Source organism: Mauremys reevesii, linkage group 19 (assembly GCF_016161935.1).
Source record: "Mauremys reevesii isolate NIE-2019 linkage group 19, ASM1616193v1, whole genome shotgun sequence".
Taxonomy (NCBI): Eukaryota; Metazoa; Chordata; order Testudines; family Geoemydidae; genus Mauremys; species Mauremys reevesii.
In genome coordinates this window covers 20,906,004-20,927,814 of record NC_052641.1, presented here as the reverse complement: position 1 = coordinate 20,927,814, position 21,811 = coordinate 20,906,004, and the positions used below count along the sequence as shown (strand labels likewise).

At 47.0% G+C, this 21,811-nt stretch overlaps 1 protein-coding gene across 3 annotated transcripts in view; it reads left to right on the top strand.

Moving 5' to 3' along the window:
• Window positions 1–21,811, top strand: part of KCNT1 (potassium sodium-activated channel subfamily T member 1) — a 165,121-nt gene that overhangs the window by 116,976 nt on the left and 26,334 nt on the right. For all 3 annotated transcript variants that reach the window (XM_039506903.1, XM_039506904.1, XM_039506905.1), the window contains 6 exons: window positions 2,461–2,524; window positions 3,798–3,906; window positions 6,715–6,823; window positions 9,921–10,070; window positions 10,420–10,658; window positions 18,997–19,213. In XM_039506903.1, coding sequence (XP_039362837.1) covers window positions 2,461–2,524; window positions 3,798–3,906; window positions 6,715–6,823; window positions 9,921–10,070; window positions 10,420–10,658; window positions 18,997–19,213 — 888 coding nt within the window. The remainder of the gene's footprint in view (window positions 1–2,460; window positions 2,525–3,797; window positions 3,907–6,714; window positions 6,824–9,920; window positions 10,071–10,419; window positions 10,659–18,996; window positions 19,214–21,811) is intronic.

Here is a 21,811-nt window from a genome sequence, read left to right as displayed (position 1 = left end):
AAATGCCAGTGGCGTAAACTTGCTTTGTAGGGACATCGTTCACTGTGTCTGCTGGGGCCTCTTTGGGGAAATGACATTTTAATTAAAATCAGAGAGAGAGAAATCATGTTTAAATCAAGGTAACTGGAGAAAGAGAGAAGGCAACACAAGCGGTCACTCTATATCTCCTTATAAAGACATCGCTCTGCAAAGGCAGCGGAAAGCACCACTGAGGATCGTACTGGGAGAGGGGACAGTGGAAGGCAGCCAGAAGGGAAGGGGCTCTTCGCTATTTAATATTGTGCATTTCACGTGGATTGCTCATTTCCGGAGCGAGAGCACTTACAAGAAACCTATCACAGCCAGGACTCTTCCAGGATAGAATGTGTGCAGTGAGGCACCTGTGTGTCTTTTAAGTGTGGGTTCATCCCCCACCCCCACCCCCCAGTCCATGCAGTGCCACAAAGGGAGACTGGAGGTTTGTCCTCACTGAGGGGTTTTACTCCAGAGGTGCTGCACCAGGGCAAGCCGCTACTGCAGACACACCTGAAACCAGAGTCATCCACTTTTTACACCTGCACGACACGTCTGTTGGGGGTTTGCTTGGGTGCAGCACTTTAATAAAGTTACTCGGGTGCAAAAATCCTCAGTTGGGACAAGCCCTGGAGATGCATTTCCAGAGGCTCCTCCTAGCGCAGTTCGTGCAAGCAGGTTCTAGCATGCATAATTGGGCAGGTTTGTGTATATATTCGGCAGGCCTGTCCCTGTGCCCAGTGCTGCTCTGTGTGGCTCTCCCCGTACAATGGACTCTCTCATCTCTGGTGATTCAAGGAACCACCTGTGTCAGACAAGGCTGGGCAGGATCCTGGTGCAGAGTTGCTTTCCAAAGCAGACCCTTAAGAAGCAATGACCCATCCCCGCTGCCCTGCCAGCTGCACATTTATGATCAGTCGTGTTTATTACAACAGTGCTTAGGGGCTGGCCAAGGACCGGCACTGTTTGTGCCAGACGCGATACAGACCTAGGGCATGTGATCACTGCAGAGTTAACTCAGGTTTTAACTTGGCTGTTGCCCCTTATCTGTCTCCTGTCTCCAGACAAAACTCTCTCCCCTGAGCATGCTGGTGCTTTGCATTCAGGCTAGCTGGCCTGTTGTGGGGTATAGGCTAACCCCATTGCCCTCTTTGCAATCAAACGCAGGCTAAATCACTCGAGCGCTGATAGTCCTCCAGTGCCTTCTCGCATTCCCCCGCCCCCCCGATGTGTCCGACAAGTTCTCCCACAATTCACTGGGAAAGACTCGTAGAGCGGCTGAGTTTTCTGCAGAGCTAAGAGCTTTGGGATGTGCCCCAGCGTCCCAGCACCTCACACGAGGGAGTGCGGTGGCACTGTGGACGCAGTCAGTGGGCACACTCGAGTCTGGCTCTGCGGCGTGACTGCTAGCCCGGCCCGTGTGCTGATCCCCCAAGTTAACTCTGCCGTCGAACTAGACAAGACAGATGCAGAGCTGCGACCTATGGCAATTAGAGCCGCTTTCCACCGTTCACCAAGTGTTTCATGTCTGTCGCCTGCCAGAGCCAGAAGCTCCCTTGTTTAATTACCTGAGCCCTGCCAGGTCCTCCCACCGCTGAAATAAAACCGTGGAGAAATACCGGCTGGCTTTCTGTGGCATTCACACCCGCCTGTGCAGAGAGCAGCCATCTGCTCGCAGCCCTGTTGGCTTCCTCCGGGGGTGGTGGCGTGATGCTCCCCAGCAATACTCAGGGTCGTGAGGCACCTTGCCGCTACCTGCCCGCCACATAGGATCATAGATTATTAGAGACCTCAGGAGATCATCTAGTCCAACCCCCTGCTCAAAGCAGGACCAATCCCCAAATGGCCCCCTCAAGGATTGAACTCACACCCCTGGGTTTAGGAGGCCACTGCTCAAACCACTGAGCTATCCATGGAGCAGTCTCATTTGTGCCCCCTGTAGCTCAGCTCCCTGAAACCCAAAGCCTCTAGCTGTGCAAGCCGCCGGCCGTGGTGTCTCTGTGCTGGCTAGGGACAGACACACACCAACCCCAGCGCCCCCTGGAGGTGTTCCCCTGCCGTGTCCTGCCTGTAACCGCAGGATGCTCACAGAAATTATCAAGTCCCTGTCCCCAAGGGAACAGTATGCACACGGTTTGACTGGTACAACTGGGATCAGGCCCTTTATAACATCCCTGCTGTTCCCCGTCTGCTGCATTTAATTTGCTACATATTTATGAACAGCAGCATGAAATGGCCTTCTCGCAAGTTACCTCTGCTCCTCTTGTAACGTGACAGGGATGGGACGAAGGGCTGGTTACCTGATTCCCAGCAAACGTTAGCAGTGCCCAGGTGTGCCGTCTTTTATGACCGCCCAGAAACCAGGCCGGCGGACTCTCTAGCTGAGTGCATGTGAGATGAAGAAGCTCGCTGGCTGTGTGTGATTCACAGAACCCTTTGTGTTTTCAGGATGGATAACGGAGAGGCCTGTTTCATTCTCAGCAGTCGAAACGAGGCAGACCGCACGGCCGCGGTAAGACAGGGCTGGGTTTCCTGGTGCATCATAGCTGTTAAAGCCAGAAGGGACCATTAGAAACTAGTCTGACCTCCAGCATAATCCAGGCCAAAGACCCTCCCCCGAAAGGAGGTGGCAGTTAGCAGAGTCTGGTTTCGCTCTGTGGAACTCTGCTTATGGGTGCTAACAAACTTATAATGCTAATACTCATTTACATTGCCTGGGGCAAGTTATCCCATCCCTTCCTAGGGCAGGGATTCTTGTTCTTTCCTCTGAAGCATCTGCTCTTGAAGACAGAGATACTGGACTGGAGGAAGTCCTGAGCCAGTATGGTAATTCCAGTGTAAATGTACCCTCAGTAACACTACAGAGAACAGGCGAAGGGTGACCACTCCTCATGGTTCAGGGAATAGCGTGACTAAAACCCTTGCAATAACAAATCAGTAAGACAGATTGACGAGCTGGCTGCTAACAGAGATGGCAGTAGAAGCTTGTGTGTTAAGCTCAAGAGGGCTGGGGTTCAGTCACTTGAATTTAAGTGCATCCTCTAAAAAACTCTGGAGGGAAATGCCGATATGGTTTGAATACATCACTGGAAGCGGCTAAACGAGAGGCCTGGTCTGCCTGCTGCCCTCTGGTTGGCGAATGAGCAGGGGGCCTGGGGAAGGACACACCGGGTTGAGGTGGGAGGAAGTGACCTGCAGAGTGAAAGTCAGGGTCTCTTTAGGACCCCTTGTAGGTCTGTTTTCTTTAGCCAGGAGGGAACCTGCCCTTGACTAGTGGCCACAGAACAAGTTGAGCGTAGGGCGGCACTCCTCACGTAGTGGAGATAGTTCATATTGAATTATTATTTACCAAGATTTCAGGCATATCTTCTCATCAGATCCCTGGGGCAGGTGGGCAGGTATGTAACCCTCTGTGCTGGTATTGGGATGACCCAGATTCCAACATGTACCTGTGTGTATGGCCTTTATCCGATCCTGTGTATATAACAAATCAGTTACCGGTCTGGGATGCCAGGAGGTTAAGGCTGGGCTAGTCAAAGGACCCCGCAGGAAATCTGCAAATCCTAGACTGAACTCAGTTTCTTTTTTCTGTTTCGCTTCCAGACTCCACATTTGTTCTGGAGGGGCAGCCTGGGAGGGTTGGGTGTTTGCAGTGAACCTGCCTGTGCTTGTCTCTCTGTGATCACTATTGCTTGTGAGTTAAGCCTAAAACATGGAGGTGCTGGAACCTACTGAGCTGCCGGAGGGATGCTTATAGCATTGCTCTTGCCTTTCTCTTTCATCAGGACCATCAGACCATCCTGAGAGCCTGGGCTGTGAAGGATTTTGCTCCCAACTGCCCCCTCTACGTTCAGATTCTAAAGCCTGAAAACAAGTTTCATGTCAAGTTTGCTGGTGAGTTTGCTGTGAGCAGATGTGGGCTTCCCCCGGAAGGCCAGATCCACCTGCCTTACTCACACCAGGAGCCCTGAGGGGAGACTCATTGCTGAACACAGCCACCAATCTACAGATGTTCCTGAATATTCGCTGCTACTCGCCACCAATGGGTTCCCGTGTTTCTTCCAGCCACCAGTCTGAACCTCTCACTGCCCGAGTTGCCACTGCCCTCGTGGCGTGAGCTCTAGTTTCTTGGTCCTTCTAGCAGCTATTTTAGGATATTCATCCTCTGCCTGTTGCATCACAGAAATTAAATTGAATTAAAAAAAAGAGCTCCGGAGGTGATCTGACCAGCCTAACTTCGGGACTGGGCAAATTGGTAGAAACTATATTAGGGGACAGAACTATCAGACACATAGATAAACACAATTTGTTGGAAGAAGCGATGGCTTTTATAAAGAGAAATCACACCTCACCATTTTATTAGAATTCTTTTGACGGCACCAACAAGCATGAAGATAAGGGTGATCCAATCGATAGAATGTACTTGGATTTTTAGAAGGCCTTAGACAAGGTCCCTCACCAAAGGCTCTTAAGGAAACTAATTAGTCGTGGGAGAAGAGGGAAAGTCCTCTGATGGATCAGTAACTGGTAAAAAGATAGGAAACAAAGGGTTAGAATAAATGGTCATGTGAGGTGAACAAAGGGGTCCCCCAAGAATCTGTACTGGGACCAGTCCTATTCAACATATTCATTAATGAGCTGGAAAATGAGGTGAACAGCGAAGAGGCAAAGTTTGCAGATGTTACAAAATTATTCATGGCAATTAAGTCCAAAGCTGACTGTGAACAGAGGGATCTCACATAACTGGGTGTCTGGGCAGCAAAATGGCAGATGAAATTCAACGTTGATAAGGCAAACAGAAAGTTAGGAGCTATTAGGAAAGGGATAGAAAATAAGACGGAGAATATCATAATGCCACTATATAAATTCATGGTGTACCCTCACCTTGATTGCTGGGTCCCATTCTGGTTAAAAAGGAGATAGTGGAACTGGAAGAAGTTCAACAAATGGCAACAAAGATGCTCAAGGGAATGGAACGACTTCTGTGCAAAAAGCGACAGAAATGATTAAACGGTTCAGATTAGAAAGGAGACGCTTAAGGGGGCATATGCTAGAGGTCTATAAAATCATGACTAGGGTGGGAAAAGTGAATAAAGAAGTGTTATTTACCCATTCCCGCAAAGGAAAAAACAGATGAAATAAATAGGCAGCGAGTTTAATAAAAATAAGAGGAAGTACTTTTTCACACAAATGCACAATTAACCTGTGGAACTCATTGCCGTGGGATGGTGCGATGGCCAAAAATATAAGTGGGTTAAAAAAAATAACTAGAGATGGTCATAGAGGAAAGATCCCTCAATGGCTATTAGCCAAGATGGCCAGGGATGCAACCCCATGCTTGGGGTGACCTTAAACCTCTTGAATGCCAGAAGCTGGGAGAAGAAGATGGGTGGATCACTCCAACTGCCCTGTTCTGTACACACCTCCTGAAGCTCCAGTACTGGCCATTGTTGGAGACAGGATACCATGCTAGATGGACCTTTGGTCTGACCCACTATGACAGTTCTTATGTTCCTAACAGCTAGTAATGTTAATGTGAGTCACGGACTTAGGTCACTGGCAGAATAGTCCCCCTGGGCCATTATGAGGTAGGCCAGAGGCTTATCTACCAACTCAAAATACAACCAAACTTTTAAACCTTGCCAAAAGTTTCTGAAAACCTTTAAAAAATGTAGTGTTTGTATTTTTAGCTATGGTCCGTGTCTTTTAGGTGTTTCCCGGGGAGTCTCCCAAAATGGGATTGTGGGTTCGACAGTGTTGTAAAGTACAGAACAGTTTAGAATCTGTGATCAGGGAAATTACAATGAAGTGAGAGAGCTTTTCTTATCTTCTGAGCGTTTGTTTATCCTCATGTATCAGAGGGGTAGCTGTGTTAGTCTGGATCTGTAAAGCGACAAAGAATCCTGTGGCACCTTATAGACTAACAGACGTATTGGAACATAAGATTTCGTGGGAGAATACCCACTTCATCACATGCATCCGACCAAGTGGGGATTCACCCACGAAAGCTCATCCTCCAATATGTCTGTTAGTCTATAAGGTGCCACAGGTCTCTTTGTCTGTTTATCCCCAGTATAAATTTGCATAATTTGGATTGTGAATTCTGCCATGGCAGGATTGGGCCTAAATTCAAATATGTTACCAGATTATTATTATTATTATTATTATTATTATTGGACAATGATAAATTTTTTCTTGAAAGAGAACACCTGAGACTGAGTACAGGTTATTAGGCTGTCAGTGTGATACCTCGTCCTTCATAGAATGAATCTGGACCAGGCCCTGGGGTTTGAAATCCATCCCTCTCCCCTGACTCTGCCTTTGGGGGGTGGGGATTCTGGATTAGGTTCTGTTTACTTGGCAGGTTTCCATTCTGTGAATCTGTTTTTCCTCCCTGCATTTATCCTAGTTTTCATTGCTCCCCATGTGTCATCCAGGTACATCTATGGTACGTACTGGAAACAAGATGCTTTTTCCTGCGGCCCCTTCTGTGCTTAATCAATCTGCGCTGCCCTCACAGGGACTGGAACATAAAACGAACGATCTCCAGCATTCTCAAATAGCTATGCATGCAGTGCATCCCCTCCCCGCATCCTCCCATGCGTAGCAACTGGCTATGGGACGTTACCAGTTGTAGGAGGTGTGTAAATCAGAAAAATGAAAGTGATGCTCAGAGGGTAGTAATTGTCTTTTTCATTTCAGATCATGTGGTCTGCGAAGAAGAATGCAAATACGCCATGCTGGCTTTGAACTGCGTCTGCCCAGCAACCTCCACGCTCATCACCCTGCTGGTTCACACATCCAGGGGCCAGTGAGTGCTGGTGTTTTACTCATGAACTGTCTTCTGTTTGCTTGAATGGTTTTTGTACATTCTTCATTCTGGGTTGTCGTCTTAACATTTGCATTGGGTTAAAAACAGAGATTGGGCCTGAACTACAAAGTTTAGATCTGGATCCTATATTAAGTTAAATCTGCCTTGAGAGAAAGGATGATCTTGTGTTAAAGGGACAGAGACTCTGGGGTCTATTCAAGGCTCTGCCACAGCCAACCTGTGTGACCATGGGCCAGTCACTTAGCCTCTTTGTGCTTTAGTTCCCCATCTGTCAAATGGGGACAGTAATGCATCCTTTCTCCCACCCTTTTCTATTTAGATTGTATGTTCTTTGGGGCAGAGACTATCTCTCAAGATATGTTTGTAGAGCATCTACCTGACCTTGGTTGGGATCTCTAGATGCTATCAGATTTCCAATGATCAATCATAATTATAGCTCCAGCCGTGTATCTGATCACCTTCCCTCTGGCGCCTTGTGTCCTGGGCCTTGGTCCTGTCCCATCTGTAGTTAAATAGCATAAGTCTTACAAGAAATAATAATACTTTTGAATGTCCTCTGTGACCCATTGAACGGGGGCAGTGTCACTTGCCTTGTGAGTACAGAAGTCACATAGCTGGAGCTGAAATCTGCACACACTTTATTTGGATCTAGCTTGAGAGAGGAACATTAGGTAATGAACGGTGGAACAGAGAGACCCAGATGGCTGGCAGGAAGTCATAGGCATGGCAATCGTATCTTGGAGAATGGCCACCCACAGATTTTATGCCATGCAGGGGGGATGCACCCTCCCTGCAGATACATGACTTAAGGACTGGCACCGTTTGTCCAGGCCCCCACCACCACTCAGAACTCGCCCACTAAACCCAGCAACTGAAATGAGACCAAAGTAAATGAGACCCACAGGAGACTAGACTATTATGTGACATAGACAGAGAATAGGAGGGACTGAGATGCACCACTGCCCAAGGCCCCTGCAATGGCAGGGAAATGATTAAATGAGATATACCCAAATAATCCTCATGCTGCAGAGGAAGGCGATAAACCCCCAAGGTCCCTGCCAGTCTAACCCGGGGGGAAATTCCTGCCGGTGATCAGTTAGACCCTGAGCATGTGAGCAAGAACCAGCTGGCCAAGCCCCTGAGAGAGCGAGAATACTCGGAGCCACTTCAGAGCCTTGTTCCACTCTGCCACCCCGGTCCAGTGTCTCACTTCCAGGCATGATGTTTCAGAGGAAGGAGATAAAAAACCCTCCCAGAATACAGTAGGGAAGAAAATCCCTTCTTGACCCCGGCCAGTAGTCGGCTGAAACTCCTCAGCAGAATCATAGAATCATAGACTATCAGGGTTGGAAGGGACCTCAGGAGGTCATCTAGTCCAACCCCCTGCTCAAAGCAGGACCAATCCCCAACTAAATCATCCCAGCCAGGGCTTTGTCAAGCCTGACCTTAAAAACCTCTAAGGAAGGAGATTCCACCACCTCCCTAGGGAACCCATTGCAGTGCTTCACCACTCTCCTAGTGAAAAAGTTTTTCCTAATATCCAACCTAGACCTCCCACACTGCAGCTTGAGATCATTGCTCCTTGTTCTAGCATCAGGTACCACTGAGAACAGCCGAGCTCCATCCTCTTTGGAACCCCCTTTCAGGTAGTTGAAGGCTGCTATCAAATCCCCCCTCATTCTTCTCTTCTGCAGACTAAACAATCCCAGTTCCCTCAGCCTCTCCTCATGTGCTCCAGCCCCCTAATCATTTTTGTTGCCCTCCGCTGGACTCTCTCCAATTTTTCCACATCCTTCTTGTAGTGTGGGGCGAACGTCAGAACCTGGAAGGGAGCCCCAGGGCGGCTGAGCCCTGCTTGCACCGTTACAAGCAACCCCCTCGTACAAATGCACTAAAACATTTTAAAACTAATTACGTTGTTTGCCTCCCACAGCTCCTAGTGGGCGGCTGTTCCAGAATCTCCCCCCTCTGATGGTTAGAAACCTTCTGCTAATTTCCAGCCTAAATTTGTTCCTGGCCAGTTTATATCCATTTACTCTGGTGTCAACATTGTCCTTTAGCTTCACTAGCTCTTCACCCTGCCTGGTATTTATGCCCCTAATGTATTTATATAGAGCAATTGGCTCCCCTCTCAGCCTTCTTTTTTCCCATGAAATAGGAAGGCAGTTAAAGTCAGAAATTAAAATGAGCCTGGAATGCGCGGCAGGTTATTGAAACACACAGCCACGATCTTAGTGCTGGTGGCCTAAAATGCAGCCTCATCTTTAAGCGCTCCTGTCATTCGGTGTCCCTTGTAATAATGCTGTCTAGAGCAATGCAGGCCTGGACGTTGGTCTCTCCTCATCCTCAGCTGGCGTGAATTGTCCTTTGAGGAGGGTGTAGCTGTAGGGAGGTTGGAGTCCCTGCATTCTGTTGGGATCGGGAGGGGTGGGGTGATCTCCAATGCTGAACCATGGAGATTTGTTACAACGCAGAGAGGAGTCCTGCCACTGCTGCCTCCCCTCACCCTTTCCGACCCCATCGCTTAGCCCAGAGAGTGGGCCCTGGGGCCTGCCCGGCGTATTTCTGTACTCAAAGGCCCTTGTGAAACAGGATGACAGCAGAGCAAACTTGGGGTCTTCTTCAGTCATTCCAGGAGGCTGTTGTCAATAATCTGCATGACCCATGGAGCAGTTGGGTCAGGGGGCAGAGGTGTTCAAATGCCCTTCACTTGTGTCCAGGGTGGCAAATACAGCACCACCTCTCGCTGCGGAAGGCCTGCTGAGTGTGATGCTTTAGGCTCGGATTTTGAAGGCACAGGCTCATCAGTCCCCCCTTGCAATTCTCTTCCTGGACACCTGCTTCCCCAATGACACATCCTTGGAATGGCCCTCCTGGACTGGCCCCGTAATTCCCACAAGAATAGCTTTAACCTGAACAAGCTCCCCCACTTGCTATGGGCTTGGAAAGATGCTGGCCTTCCAGCAAGGTGCCCAGATACCACAGTGATGGGGGGAAACCCCTACTGAGATCGCCCTGTGGTGGTGGAGCTGAGCACAAGCCCTTAACAGGCAGGGTTCTGTTCCTCTGCTTACAGAGAAGGCCAGGAGTCCCCGGAGCAGTGGCAAAGGATGTACGGACGCTGCTCAGGCAACGAAGTATACCACATCCGCATGGGGGACAGCAAGTTCTTCATGGAATACGAAGGGAAAAGCTTCACCTACGCTGCCTTCCACGCACACAAAAAGTGAGAGCCAGCCCGGTTCGGTACCTCGAAGTCCTGGCATGGGGATCCCTTGGGGCTTTTGGTACCGGTCTCACATGTCACGATCGTTTAACTCTAAATAATGGGGCAGTGGGGACTGGATTAATCCAATTACCTCCAGTTTTGGATTAACGGATTCCCTCCAGTACCTTTCCGGTTTGGAAAGATGCAAAGTGAGAGGAGAATTTGCATTTGCTTCCGTTTCCCATGCGCTGGGTCAGTTACGCTGGTGTGACACGTTCGCTGAGGCCCATGCAGTAGCTTTGCAAAAGAAACCAAGAGTCTTTTCTAGGGAGTGGCCTTGAATGTCCACATTGTACTTCTGCCTTAGGTATGGCGTCTGCTTGATCGGCATCAGGCGGGAAGAGAACAAGAGCATCCTGCTGAACCCTGGGCCGCGGCACATCATGACGGCGTCTGACACCTGCTTCTACATTAACATCACCAAGGAGGAGAACTCTGCCTTCATATTCAAGCAAGAGGAGAAGCAAAAGAAGAAAGGGTTTGCAGGGAGAGGGATCTATGACGGCCCATCCAGGCTGCCTGTTCACAGCATAATTGCAAGTATGGGTGAGTCCTTCTAGCCCTCCCAATGGAAGAGAGGAAAGCGGCACAGCCTGTGTGAATGAGCAGAGTAATAATATCTCCCACACAGCTCACTCTATTCTTCATGGTGTTTGGTTTTTTTAAAACTCCTGTTGAGTCCACTGTGGGTAATTCCTTTGTGGTAGAAAACCAGGCCCTCTGCTCAAAGGAGTTTTGTGAGTGGTAGATGTCTGGTAATGAGCACATGGCCTCATGGTGCTACTGGGATGTGAAACACCTTCACAGCTAAGCATGAGTGCTTTGCCATCCTTTTTCTGCTGAACACAAATGACCCAGCACCTCTGGGTGGGATGGAACCAGAAACTTCACCCAAGACCCAAACCCAAACCTGAATTTGAACTGTTGTGAAAGCTGGAAAAATTCAGTCTACTTTCAGTGGTCTCAGGGAGTTCTGTTTAGTGGTTAGAGTACAGAATAGGGAGTCAGGATTCCTGACTTGTACTCCTGCCTGTGCCAGTGATGTGCTGTGTGACCTTGGCCAAGTCACTTAACCTCTCTGATGTAGTTGCGAAGACCGTTTTTCACCTCCAGTACTGCTCTTCCATTGAGAGCAACAGAGGAGGCTGCAGGGTCGACAGGGCTCCAGTTGTGCTTGTGCATTTGCATCACCCTGTTGTCTAATCCTGCTCAGAGCCATATGTACACTGTTGCTTCCGCTGTTGCTACACGGGTGGGAGCTGTATTGGTGGAGAATTGTGGCTATGGAGTTTGCAAGCATAGATGCATTTTCACCATCTATATAATGGGATAACACCACCTACCTCTTAGAGAGCTTGGGGCTTAGCTCATTTTGCAAAAAGCGTAAGTGCTAAGAGTGCAGGCTATTAAGCATTTCCTGGTTGTGCTAATTGCTAATAATTTCTAAGTAGTCATAACAATATGACAGATCCAGGATATTGTACTACTTCAAAAGATAGTAGGAATAAATGCTGCCCTGAGTTACACATTCACTGATTTCACTGGGAGCTCTGGGTGCAACTGGGCTTAGGAATGAGTTGATCCTCTTACAGATCCAGGCTGCCAAGGAAACAGCAAGCTCTGTACAGTTCTGTTCCCTACGGTGCTTAACAAACACTCTCCCTTTCTAAGTTACCAACGTCCCTTCGCTGCAGAAATAGCTGCTTTCCATGCTCTTCTGTATGACACTTCCCTTCCCCCCACTTGCTGTCTATTGTTCAGTAGCTGAAGAGTCACAGGGGAAATTAACTTTCTGCCATTTCCCCTCTGCAGGGAATCCAGCACCTCCCTTTTTGGTCTCTGGAGAAATGGAGCGAATTTCTCTTTGGCAAATTTGTTTGAATCTGCACTGAAGGATCTCTCGTACTCTGCAGCGGTGCAGATGGCAAATAAATAAGCTAGTAGCACTCGGCTCCTTGGCTTATTACAAGGAAAACAGAGGCAGGGATTAAAAAACAGTTAAAAATGTTGCCAGCGATGGAATCCCACATGGCCCTTCGCACAGCAGATGTCTGTGTATTCACCCTTTTGAAATAGCTCAGACCACATGCTGTCGAGCAAAAGGGAGCTCTTTTCTCTCATCCTTTTGCACATGCTATTCCTGGTCTTCAGCTTCTGTCTCCAGACAAAGTGAATCCCTGAAGTGACTTCATGAGCATTCATGTTCCTACCTTTGGCAAAAGCAAGCAGCATCGTGTCTTGGGGAGGGGAAGCGCCATAACTGCACCTGCGTCATCTCCCTGCCAGTGCAGGATTATACGTGCTCTTGCTGGGAAAAGCAGCTGGTACCCAACAAAGAGCGAAGTGAAATCATTAAGGGAAGCTGGTCTTGCCATGGAGAGTGTAGAGAGGCCGCTGGGCCAGAGCACTAGCATGCAGCTTTCCTGTTCTTTCCCCTAGTGAACGACCATTTGTTTTGAAATTGCTCTTAGCAGCGAAATGCCATAAGCAGGTTATTAAAGTGGTTTATATTTTTGTCATGCAGCTGGCCCCTGCTCTCGCCCTGGCTCACAGCTATTTCATAGCCCTACTGAGTGATGGGAAAAGCTGCACGGCTTGGGTAGAGGTTTTGATGAATGGGGCTCTCTGTCTTCCACACACTGGAGAAATGGAAATCTGGGAGGCTGCCCCGTGTTTACCCTTCCTAGCTCCGGAGAAGGGGCCGCAGGGGATACTTAGGGCCATGTTGTCCCCTCTGCAGCAGCTCCCCGTGCTCTACAAAGATCCCTCGGTGGGTGCACAATGGGCATTAGGAAGCGTGGATCCAGGGACCAGCTTCTCTAGAAGGCATTGTGGCCAGCTGCCCCAGGACACATCCACTGGGAGTTGATGCTGCGCCCAGCAGACTCTGCTACCTTACAGCCACAAGAGACTCCTCCAATGGCAGCTGGCTCCTGCTGGAGTCTCATTGCCAGGGGCGCGGGGGCCCATGCACTAGCTAAGAGAGGGAGCCATTCCAGGTGGGAGCTGTCCATTACTTCTACCTCTAACCCCTGTCTCATGAGTCCCCAGGATCTGCCGGGTTGGAAGGCCATGGCCCCTCCCCTGCAGGCCTCGTGTGTGGGAGCACTGGCTTCCCAGAGCTGTCCCTTTCAGGAGGGCTCGACCAAACCCAGGGTAATGCCTGTGCCTGGCCTGCCTAGCTTGTGAAGTGCTCGAACATGCCCGGGAGAGATTGGAGTCGCTGCAGCGCAGGATATTTATGAGGCGGGTGTTAGTTTGTCTCGGATGTATTTCTACTGGGGCTGGGTCATTGCTCTGCACAGTAAATAGGATTTGCAGCGGGACCAAGGGATTGCGCTGTGGTACTGTGTGAATCGGTCACGGAGATCTCAGCAGCAGCAGCAGCCTGCCGAAGGGAATGCCTGCTCTCGCCTCGCAGCATGGGCGTGTACCTGGCCTGCGATTTGGCTACTCCCTGCACTTGGCCTGCGAGGTGCTCTCCTGGTCTGCCATTATTGCAGAGGGGATAGACAGCAGCTTTTCAGCAGTTCCCTGTAGCCCTCTGGTTTTAGGCTGTCCCTCCATATTTCACTGCCTAATTCCAGGGCTTATAGTAACGAAGTTCCACTCGTTTGCTGAGGAAAGCAGTGAGGCTCTGTCACTGATGGCTTTTTAACCTCATGGCATGAGCGGGCTCAGCTGTATTTGCTATGATTCATCCTCCTCCCTGGTCTCTGTGAGCTATAACCTTGTCAGCAAAATTCATCACTAAGTATTATATTGAATTATTCCCAACGAAAAAAGCTTGGCAAGATCGACCTCTCCTAGATGTAACAAAATGACGGCAAGAGAAAGTATTTTTGTTCTGGGTTTGCACAGCCCTGAGCACAATGGGGTCCTGCCCCGTGACTGGGGCTCTCAGGTGATGCATAAAAAGAATAAAAAGGGTAGGGTGCCCATGGCTTTACCCACATAGCTCTCTGCACACAGCTGACCCCAACGTTCCCTCCTAGGATTCTATTCCTGACCCAGCCACTGTCTGCTGTGTCCATGGACAGCCCAGGTTTCCTCATCTGACTTGCTACCATACAACATTTTGGTTAATAAACTAGAGTGATACAGAATCTACATGGCACGGATTAAACGCTGGCTCACTGACAGGTCTCAAAATGTAATTGTTTTCAGTGGGGTCCCACAGGAATCGGTTCTAGGTCCTACTCTATTTAACTTTTTTTTTTCCCCACCGACCTGGAAGAAAACATAAACTCATCACTGTTAAAGTTTGCAGATGACACAAAGATTGGGGGAGTGTTAGATAATGGAGAGGACAGGCACCAGATACACGGTGATCTGATCTCTTGGTAAACTGGGCACAAAGGAACAATCTGTGGTTTAATACAGCCACATGTAAATATAGACACCTAGGAACAAAGAGTGTAGACGATGGGGGACTCTATCCTGGGATAAGGACTTGGGGGTGATGGTGGATAATCAGCTGAACATGAGCTCCCATGAGGCCAAAATAGCTGGAGTACTCCTTGAATGCATAAACAGGGGACGATTGAATAGGCGTAGAGAAGTTTTTGGCACTGATGCAACCACTCCTGGATTTCTGGTGTCCACAGTTCAAGAAGTTTGTTGATAAATTGGCGAGGGGTCAGCGAAGAGGTACAAGCGTCACTAAAGGATTGGAAAACGTGCCTTGTAGTGCTAAGACTCAGGAAGCTCAAGTATTTCGTTTAACAAAGAGAAGGTTCCGGCGTGACTTGCTCCCAGTCTATAAGTACCTACACAGGGAAGAAATAGTTGCTAATGGGCTCTTCAGTCTAACAGGCAAAGGTATAAAAGATCCAAGGGAAGCTGAAGCTAGACAGCAGGCAGTGGGAGTCGTTAACAGTGAGAGTAATTAACCATTTTTAACTACTTACCCAGGGTCATGGTGGATTCTCCACCGCTGGCAGTTTTAAAATCAAGACGGGATGTTTTTCTAAAAGATCTGCTCTAGGGGAAGTGCTCAGGCCGGTGCAATAGAGCTCAGACTAGATGTTCACTGTGGGCCTCTCGGGCCTTGGAACCGCTGACTGTAAAACAGGGATAATGCTCCTTCTCCCCCTCTAGCTTCTCGGATGGAAAATACTCCCTGCAAATGCTACTGCCCAGCATGTCCATTAGCATTAAAGTTACTTGCTCCCCAAAATACCCCATGCCTTGGACAGAAGAATAGGCTCTGTTGTCTGCATTTTAAATCATGTTTATCTTGCATAACTTGGCAAATGGCACAGGTCGCTCTGAAGTGCATGATGCACTTTCTCCAAAATACCATGAAACATAATTTCCAGCTTCTCTCTGGACAGCCTGAAATGGGGGGGTTGTCAGGAGAAGCCCAGGCACAACAGGAGACTGTATTTCAGACAAATCATTTATCCATTTACACTCAAGAGCATAAACTTGCAAAGATTCTCCCAGCAGCAAGACACAAAGCTCCTCGCTGAACAGCACTGGCTGATGTTCTTGTCACTTGGCTTGTTCTCAGCGGGAGCTTTTTCAAAAGTCAGATGAGAGATAGAAATTATATTTTGCAAGTAGGTCACTCAGCATTCAGCTAGCTGGCTAGCAACAAGGGGGAGCGAGCTGAACTCCTGCGCTTTGTTCACTGTGGCATTCACTGCTTTTGTAGCTATTTAAACATATTTGCGTTTGATGAAGATTCATGAAAAGCCGATGGTCACGATTTCCAAAAGTGACTGCTGAGTTTGAGTTCCCAACTCAATGCACCTTAAAAGCACCTGATTTTCAGAAAGGGCTGAGCACCCCCTTCCCATGAAAATCAGGACCCTGTAAGGGGTCTCAAGTTGGGCACCCAATTAATGGAGGAACCCAGAATCACTTCTGAACACCTTGGCCCAAGTCGGAAGGAGAAAAGAGGTGGGATTTTTTTCAAGGAAGTGAGGAAGAAAAGTGCCCAAGTCCCACTGAAAGTCAATGGGTGCCTAATTCTCTTAGGTGGGCTGAAAATCCCACCCGACTCTCCAATTTGAATATTTAATGAGATGGCAACATTCAAGAGCAACGTTCTGGCCTTGCTTTGTCCTGGCTTTGCATGTTTGGGCACCACACGTTGAGCTACATTTATTTTACAACATGGATGGAGCCGACAGGGGGTTTAATGGGCGGGGAAGAGGAGCAAGCACTGAGCTGGAGGTGCATTTTCTTTGAGAGACAGCAAGAGGCTATGACTCAGTGAGGTTAACAGCTCCCTGCTACTATGAATTACAGCTTGGGAAAGAGAAAGATTCATGGAGGTAAAGCTGAAAGAGTTAAGAAAAATGATACTTGAGTTCTCTGGACAAATGCTGCTCTTAAGAGCCGTCAGCAGTGTGGGTGGAGAGCGAGGGATGAGCCAGGGACGGTGTTGTTAATAATACCGCTCCGAAAATCTTTAGGCCCTTCCATCAGCAGATTGCACCGTGTTGTCTGAATGTGAACTAATCGTCTGAACTCACAACAACCCATGATCGTGGTAAGAGGGATGTGTTGATAGCAGTGCTTTAGCCACCATGTGGGCTGCAAGGTGATATAAACGGCCTCTCCTATAGAAGGTTTCCAGGATACCTAGATCAGTGTAGTTGTGCCACTGTACACATTGTAGAGTAGGCCTAAATCTCCTTTCCAGCTACTGACTACAGCCAACCCACCCAAGCTAGTATGTAGATACACAACTAGGATTTTACTGGCCATTTGGAAAGATACAAAGTGGTTCCACTTAAGCATAAAAGGATATGAGACATATTAGTCTGGCATGGGTATTTTGCCGGTGACTCTCATTGTATTTTTTAAATTCCCAGGTGTCTGACATTTTCATTTGACTATGACTAATCCATGGGTGTAAACCAAAAATCCCTTTTCCAGTCATTCTTGTAATATTCTCCTTGGATCCATGCTCTGGTTTCTATTGTGGCCAAAACTGTACCCACATTTTAACAAGAACTTGGACATAGTTTAGTGAACTCAGAATGTGGAACTTATTTATGAATGCAAGAAAATGAGCAGTTTTAAACATTTTTTTCTTTTAATCTCAAATGTTTGAGGATTCTTTGGTGAGGAATGTCGGTGGCAAGGGCGTAATTCATAAGCGTGTAAGGGATTTAAGAGACTGGAAGTTCAGTAGGACTTGTGCTTCTAAATCCCTCAGTGTTTCTGATAATCTCTCCCATGAAAAACAGTATGGGAACCAAAAGCCTTGTAGTTGTATGGCTAAGACTTTTCAGAAAAAGAAAAGCACAGTTTATTCGTTACAGTTAAGGCTACGTTTTAGTCACGGGTATTTTTAGTAAAAGTCACGGACAGGTCATGGACAGTAAACAAAAATTCACATCCCGTGACCTGTCCATGACTTTTACTATATACCGCTAACTAAAACTTGGGTGAGGGGCTGTGGGTGCTCTGGGGTGTGTGGAATCCGTGACTTCCATGACCTCCGTGACAGACTCGCAGGCTTAGTTATAGCCCATAATGCCAGTGGCTGCTTGCTCCATCGTGGGGTCTCTGCTTTCAGCATCCAAAAAGAGCATAAGATCTGCTGATGAGCTGCTTGGAAACCAGGCCAGGTGAGGAGGGGAGCAGCTGCCACGCGGGGATATTTTCACATTGTATGTTATGATGCAATTTTTCTGAACCAAGCTTTTAGGACTCCAGAATATTCATAAGCAGCAAAATACTTGCTATAGCAACTGTGCAAGCAAGCAGAATGTTCCCATTTTTAAACTATGGGAGCCAGTGGTTGCCCTCAGATGTTCCAGTCAAATATGGGTTATTTTGAGTTCAACTATAGTAAGAAAATGTATTGTGCTATCCGGGGAATTCAGTGAGTTGGAAAAATAGCAATTAGAATCAGAAATAAGAACGGGTCGAATTGAGGAAAGACGTTACCCCTCCTAAACCCTCCCAAAAATCTGTGATGTGCCAAAATGAGACTTCCCTCACACGGGAGCTCCATAGTCTGATCATCCCTTGCCTGTCATGTGAGCTCTGCTGAGCAATGAAGTTGTTCATTAGTGCGTTTACGTGTTTATTGTTTGGCTTCAGAGTCACTGTCCCCTGGGAATGGAATAGGGTGAGCCCAGGTATAAATGTTCTCCACATTTTCAGAATGGGTTAGTTCAAGTTTTGTCAGATATTTTTCCCCAAGATTTTTATAAATCAGACCAATTTTATAAATTCCCAATGAAGGATGGAAATCTTGCCTGTCGAGGGCTTTGGATGTCATTGTGAATATGTCAGACAGCCTGAGAGGTGCAAATATTTCCCAGCCGTACAGTGAAGGGGGCACCTGATATATCGATCATTATCCTGATGAACACAGATTCAGTTTTGCTCTATCGCAAACCTCTGTCACTACAAGGGTTCAATCCTGCAAGGTTCTGAGCACTCTGGCCCGGATCCAAAACACATAGGTACATGCTTAACTTTACGAGTGTAAGCAGGGCTATTGATTCAGCAGAGCAGTGAAAGTTCCCTGCCTTGTGTCTGGGATATAAGTATTTGGCTACCCTTTATATCAAGGTTCCATTTATAAGTTATTAATAGCTGTCTTAATAAAGAGAGAACCAATTTTTATAGAGTCTAATGGGTCAACAGGTTGCTTAGAACCATCTGCAACACCTTATGCTGATGTGCTTAGAACCTTCAGTAATATGTCCTACTGATGTCTGTAACATGCTTATACCATCTATTCATCATTTATTAGCTGATTTTGTAGATTGTTTATAAATAGACCCTTAATACAAAGTGTAACTGGATGTTCTTCCTGTCCTTTCTTCCCTGCAGTGCCATTGCATAAGACACTGGACAGAATCATTGTTCAACCATTTATTTATTGTCCTTCCTCTCTCTTCCTTTCCAGGTACAGTAGCCATGGACCTGCAGAACACGGAATGTCGCCCTGTTAACAGCAGCAAGCTGACCCTGCCATCAGAAAATGGATCAGGTAACAGACGGCCCAGCATTGCCCCGGTCCTAGAGCTGGCAGACAGCTCCTCCCTCCTGCCCTGTGATCTGCTCAGCGACCAGTCAGAAGATGAGATGACTCAGTCAGATGACGAAGGACTTACTGTTGTAGAGTGAGTTACCATTTGAGAGCATCATCTCGTAATGTTAGTGTCACTGCATCAGGATAAGCAATCAGCGCCGTGTGGCTTGGGATTTTCAAAAGACTTTAAGGGGCTTATATGTCCAATTACCATTGTCTTTCAACTAACTCCATTATTATTATTACTTCGTTATTTATATTGTGGTAGTGAATAAAGAGTACTGATCATGAACCAGGATAGTGGCGGTTGTAGAAACACATGCCAAAAATGGCACCTGCCTCAAATTGCTTACAATCTAAGTACCCTAGGTTCCTTTGACAACCCCAGCTGTGATGTTTAAAGTTGGTGAGCTTGCTACGGTTATTATTTACTTTTTTATATTGGGATAACCTCTATTATTATTATTATTATTATTTATTTGAATTATTGTACCTACCTAAGCAAGCTACACTTCTGAGCTGTGCTTTGAGTTGATACAATGAGACATCTCTCAACAATTTGCAATAAATACACATTCTTTGCGGTTTTTGTAAATCCATCTGGGTTTAACATAACCTTGTCTCTAAATCTAATAACAGTTACCATTTATCTTGTCTCTTCCATCTTCAAAGCACTGGGCACACATGTATTCATCTAAATCTCAATTTAATTGAATTAAAGATTCTCTCTAAAAAAAAAGTTTGAGAGATGCAGAAATTGCTGGAAATTGAACATAGTTGTAAGCCTATGTTAGAGCAACAGTAAATACTGCAGGTTGTTCAAAAGAAGAGAGAGGTTTAGAAAGATAGGAATGACCAGACTGGCTCAGATCAGTGGCCTGCTTCTGACAGTGGTCTGCACCAGTTGTTTCAGAGAAAGGTGCAAGAAACCTTGCAGAAGGCAGTTATTCAAAAAGAAATATCTGTGGTGCATAAACTATGTTTGAGCTATAAAAGCACCAAGCTGCAATTTTTGAGCATGTGTCTTTAAAAGCTAAGATCCTGTGCTGAAGGGTGCTACTCTGTATGATGCCATCGGGTAATTCGATCAACCCCAGGGTGGCAAGGAAAAGGAATGAGGAATCATGCCTAGACAGGCCCTAGCTACGGTACAGTCATACAGTCCTGCCTATCTGGGTTGGAGTTATGGAACAATAAAATCAGAGATAAGGGAATTTGAGATCTGAGCTGTGTTCTGGGGGGTTTTTCGTTTTCATCACGGGACACCTCAGTTAAACGTACAGCAATAAAATGATCTCATGTGGCAGCTGCTTGAATAATAGAAATTAGGGATGGAGGACACCCAAGAGTTAGGCTGTCTCCTCCAACTCGTAGCCAGTGCACAGTTGTTCCCCACAATGTATTGCTGAATGTTTTCTCTGGTTTAGTTCAGGTGACCCGGGCAGTGGTTTTTCTCTCATAGACTCATAGACTTTAAGGTCAGAAGGGACCATTATGATCATCTAGTCTGCCTCCTGCACAACGCAGGCCACAGAATCTCACCCACCCACTCCTGTAACAAACCTGTGTCTGAGCCATTGAAGTCCTCAGATCGTGGTTTAAAGACTTCAAGGTGCAGAGAACCTTCCATTCCAAAGTCTAATGTCTTGGCTACACTGAGGATTTGCCACCATCCCAGCCTGAGTTAAGCTCCACCCTTATAAAGTACAGCTTTCCTGGTTTACACTAGGAGTTTGTACTAGTGCAGTGACATCAGTGACTGAAGGCAGGAATCCAGGGTAAATCCCTTTGGAAGACAAAGCCCAATGGGTTTCAACATTAGGGAATTTTTCCTGCTATCCAGACTAAATTTTCCTTTGGTCAATTTTTCTCATGACTCCTACTTATATACTTCAGCTGTTAATTTACACCTGTGTGAAACACACAAAGAAAGCATAAGTCTGCCCTGAGATGGACAAAGGGAGAGAAGTGATCCTGCTCAGCTTGGAATCAGGGACTTTTTCAGGTTAGGCACACCTGGCTGTTGCCTGCAGATGCTGTAAAAAAGCATCTGTCTGTGGTTTATTACTGATAAGCTACAGGCACGAGAGTTCAACAGTTAATTGGTATTTTGTATGTACAGCCCCTGGTGCCATGAGGCTTTGTTCCTGATTGAGGCCACTGGGCACTACCATAATATGAACGTTAAATAATACTATTGATAGCACATTGCTAAGGCCTTGATCTTGGTCCTGTTAAAAGCAGTGGGACTTTTGACTTCCAAGAGAGCTAGGCCAGTATTGAAGTGCAATGCAGGAATCACCAGCGAGAATCGAAAAAAGTCCTCAGATCTGTGCTATCTATTAAGATAGCCAGCAGGCCTCATCTTGGTATTTCGCATTTTCCAGTGGAGTGGAAGAACAAACCCAATGAAATTATTTTACCCTTCACTAAAATCCCGTTTGCATAAATTAACCTCCCGTTAATAGTTTTTACTCTGCTTCTGCTATATTACTGTGGAAATTGTGATTGAATGTTATCAGCAATGACATGCTGAGCCGAGCAGAAATTATGTCAACGATTAATATGTTTATAAAATGGTGCTAGAGCAACACCATGTGGTCAGTTCAGTATGTTCAAAACATTAACTTGTCAGACACTGATGGTGAAGCAGTTTTGCCTTATTCACAGTTCCTTGCTTGCAGTTCTG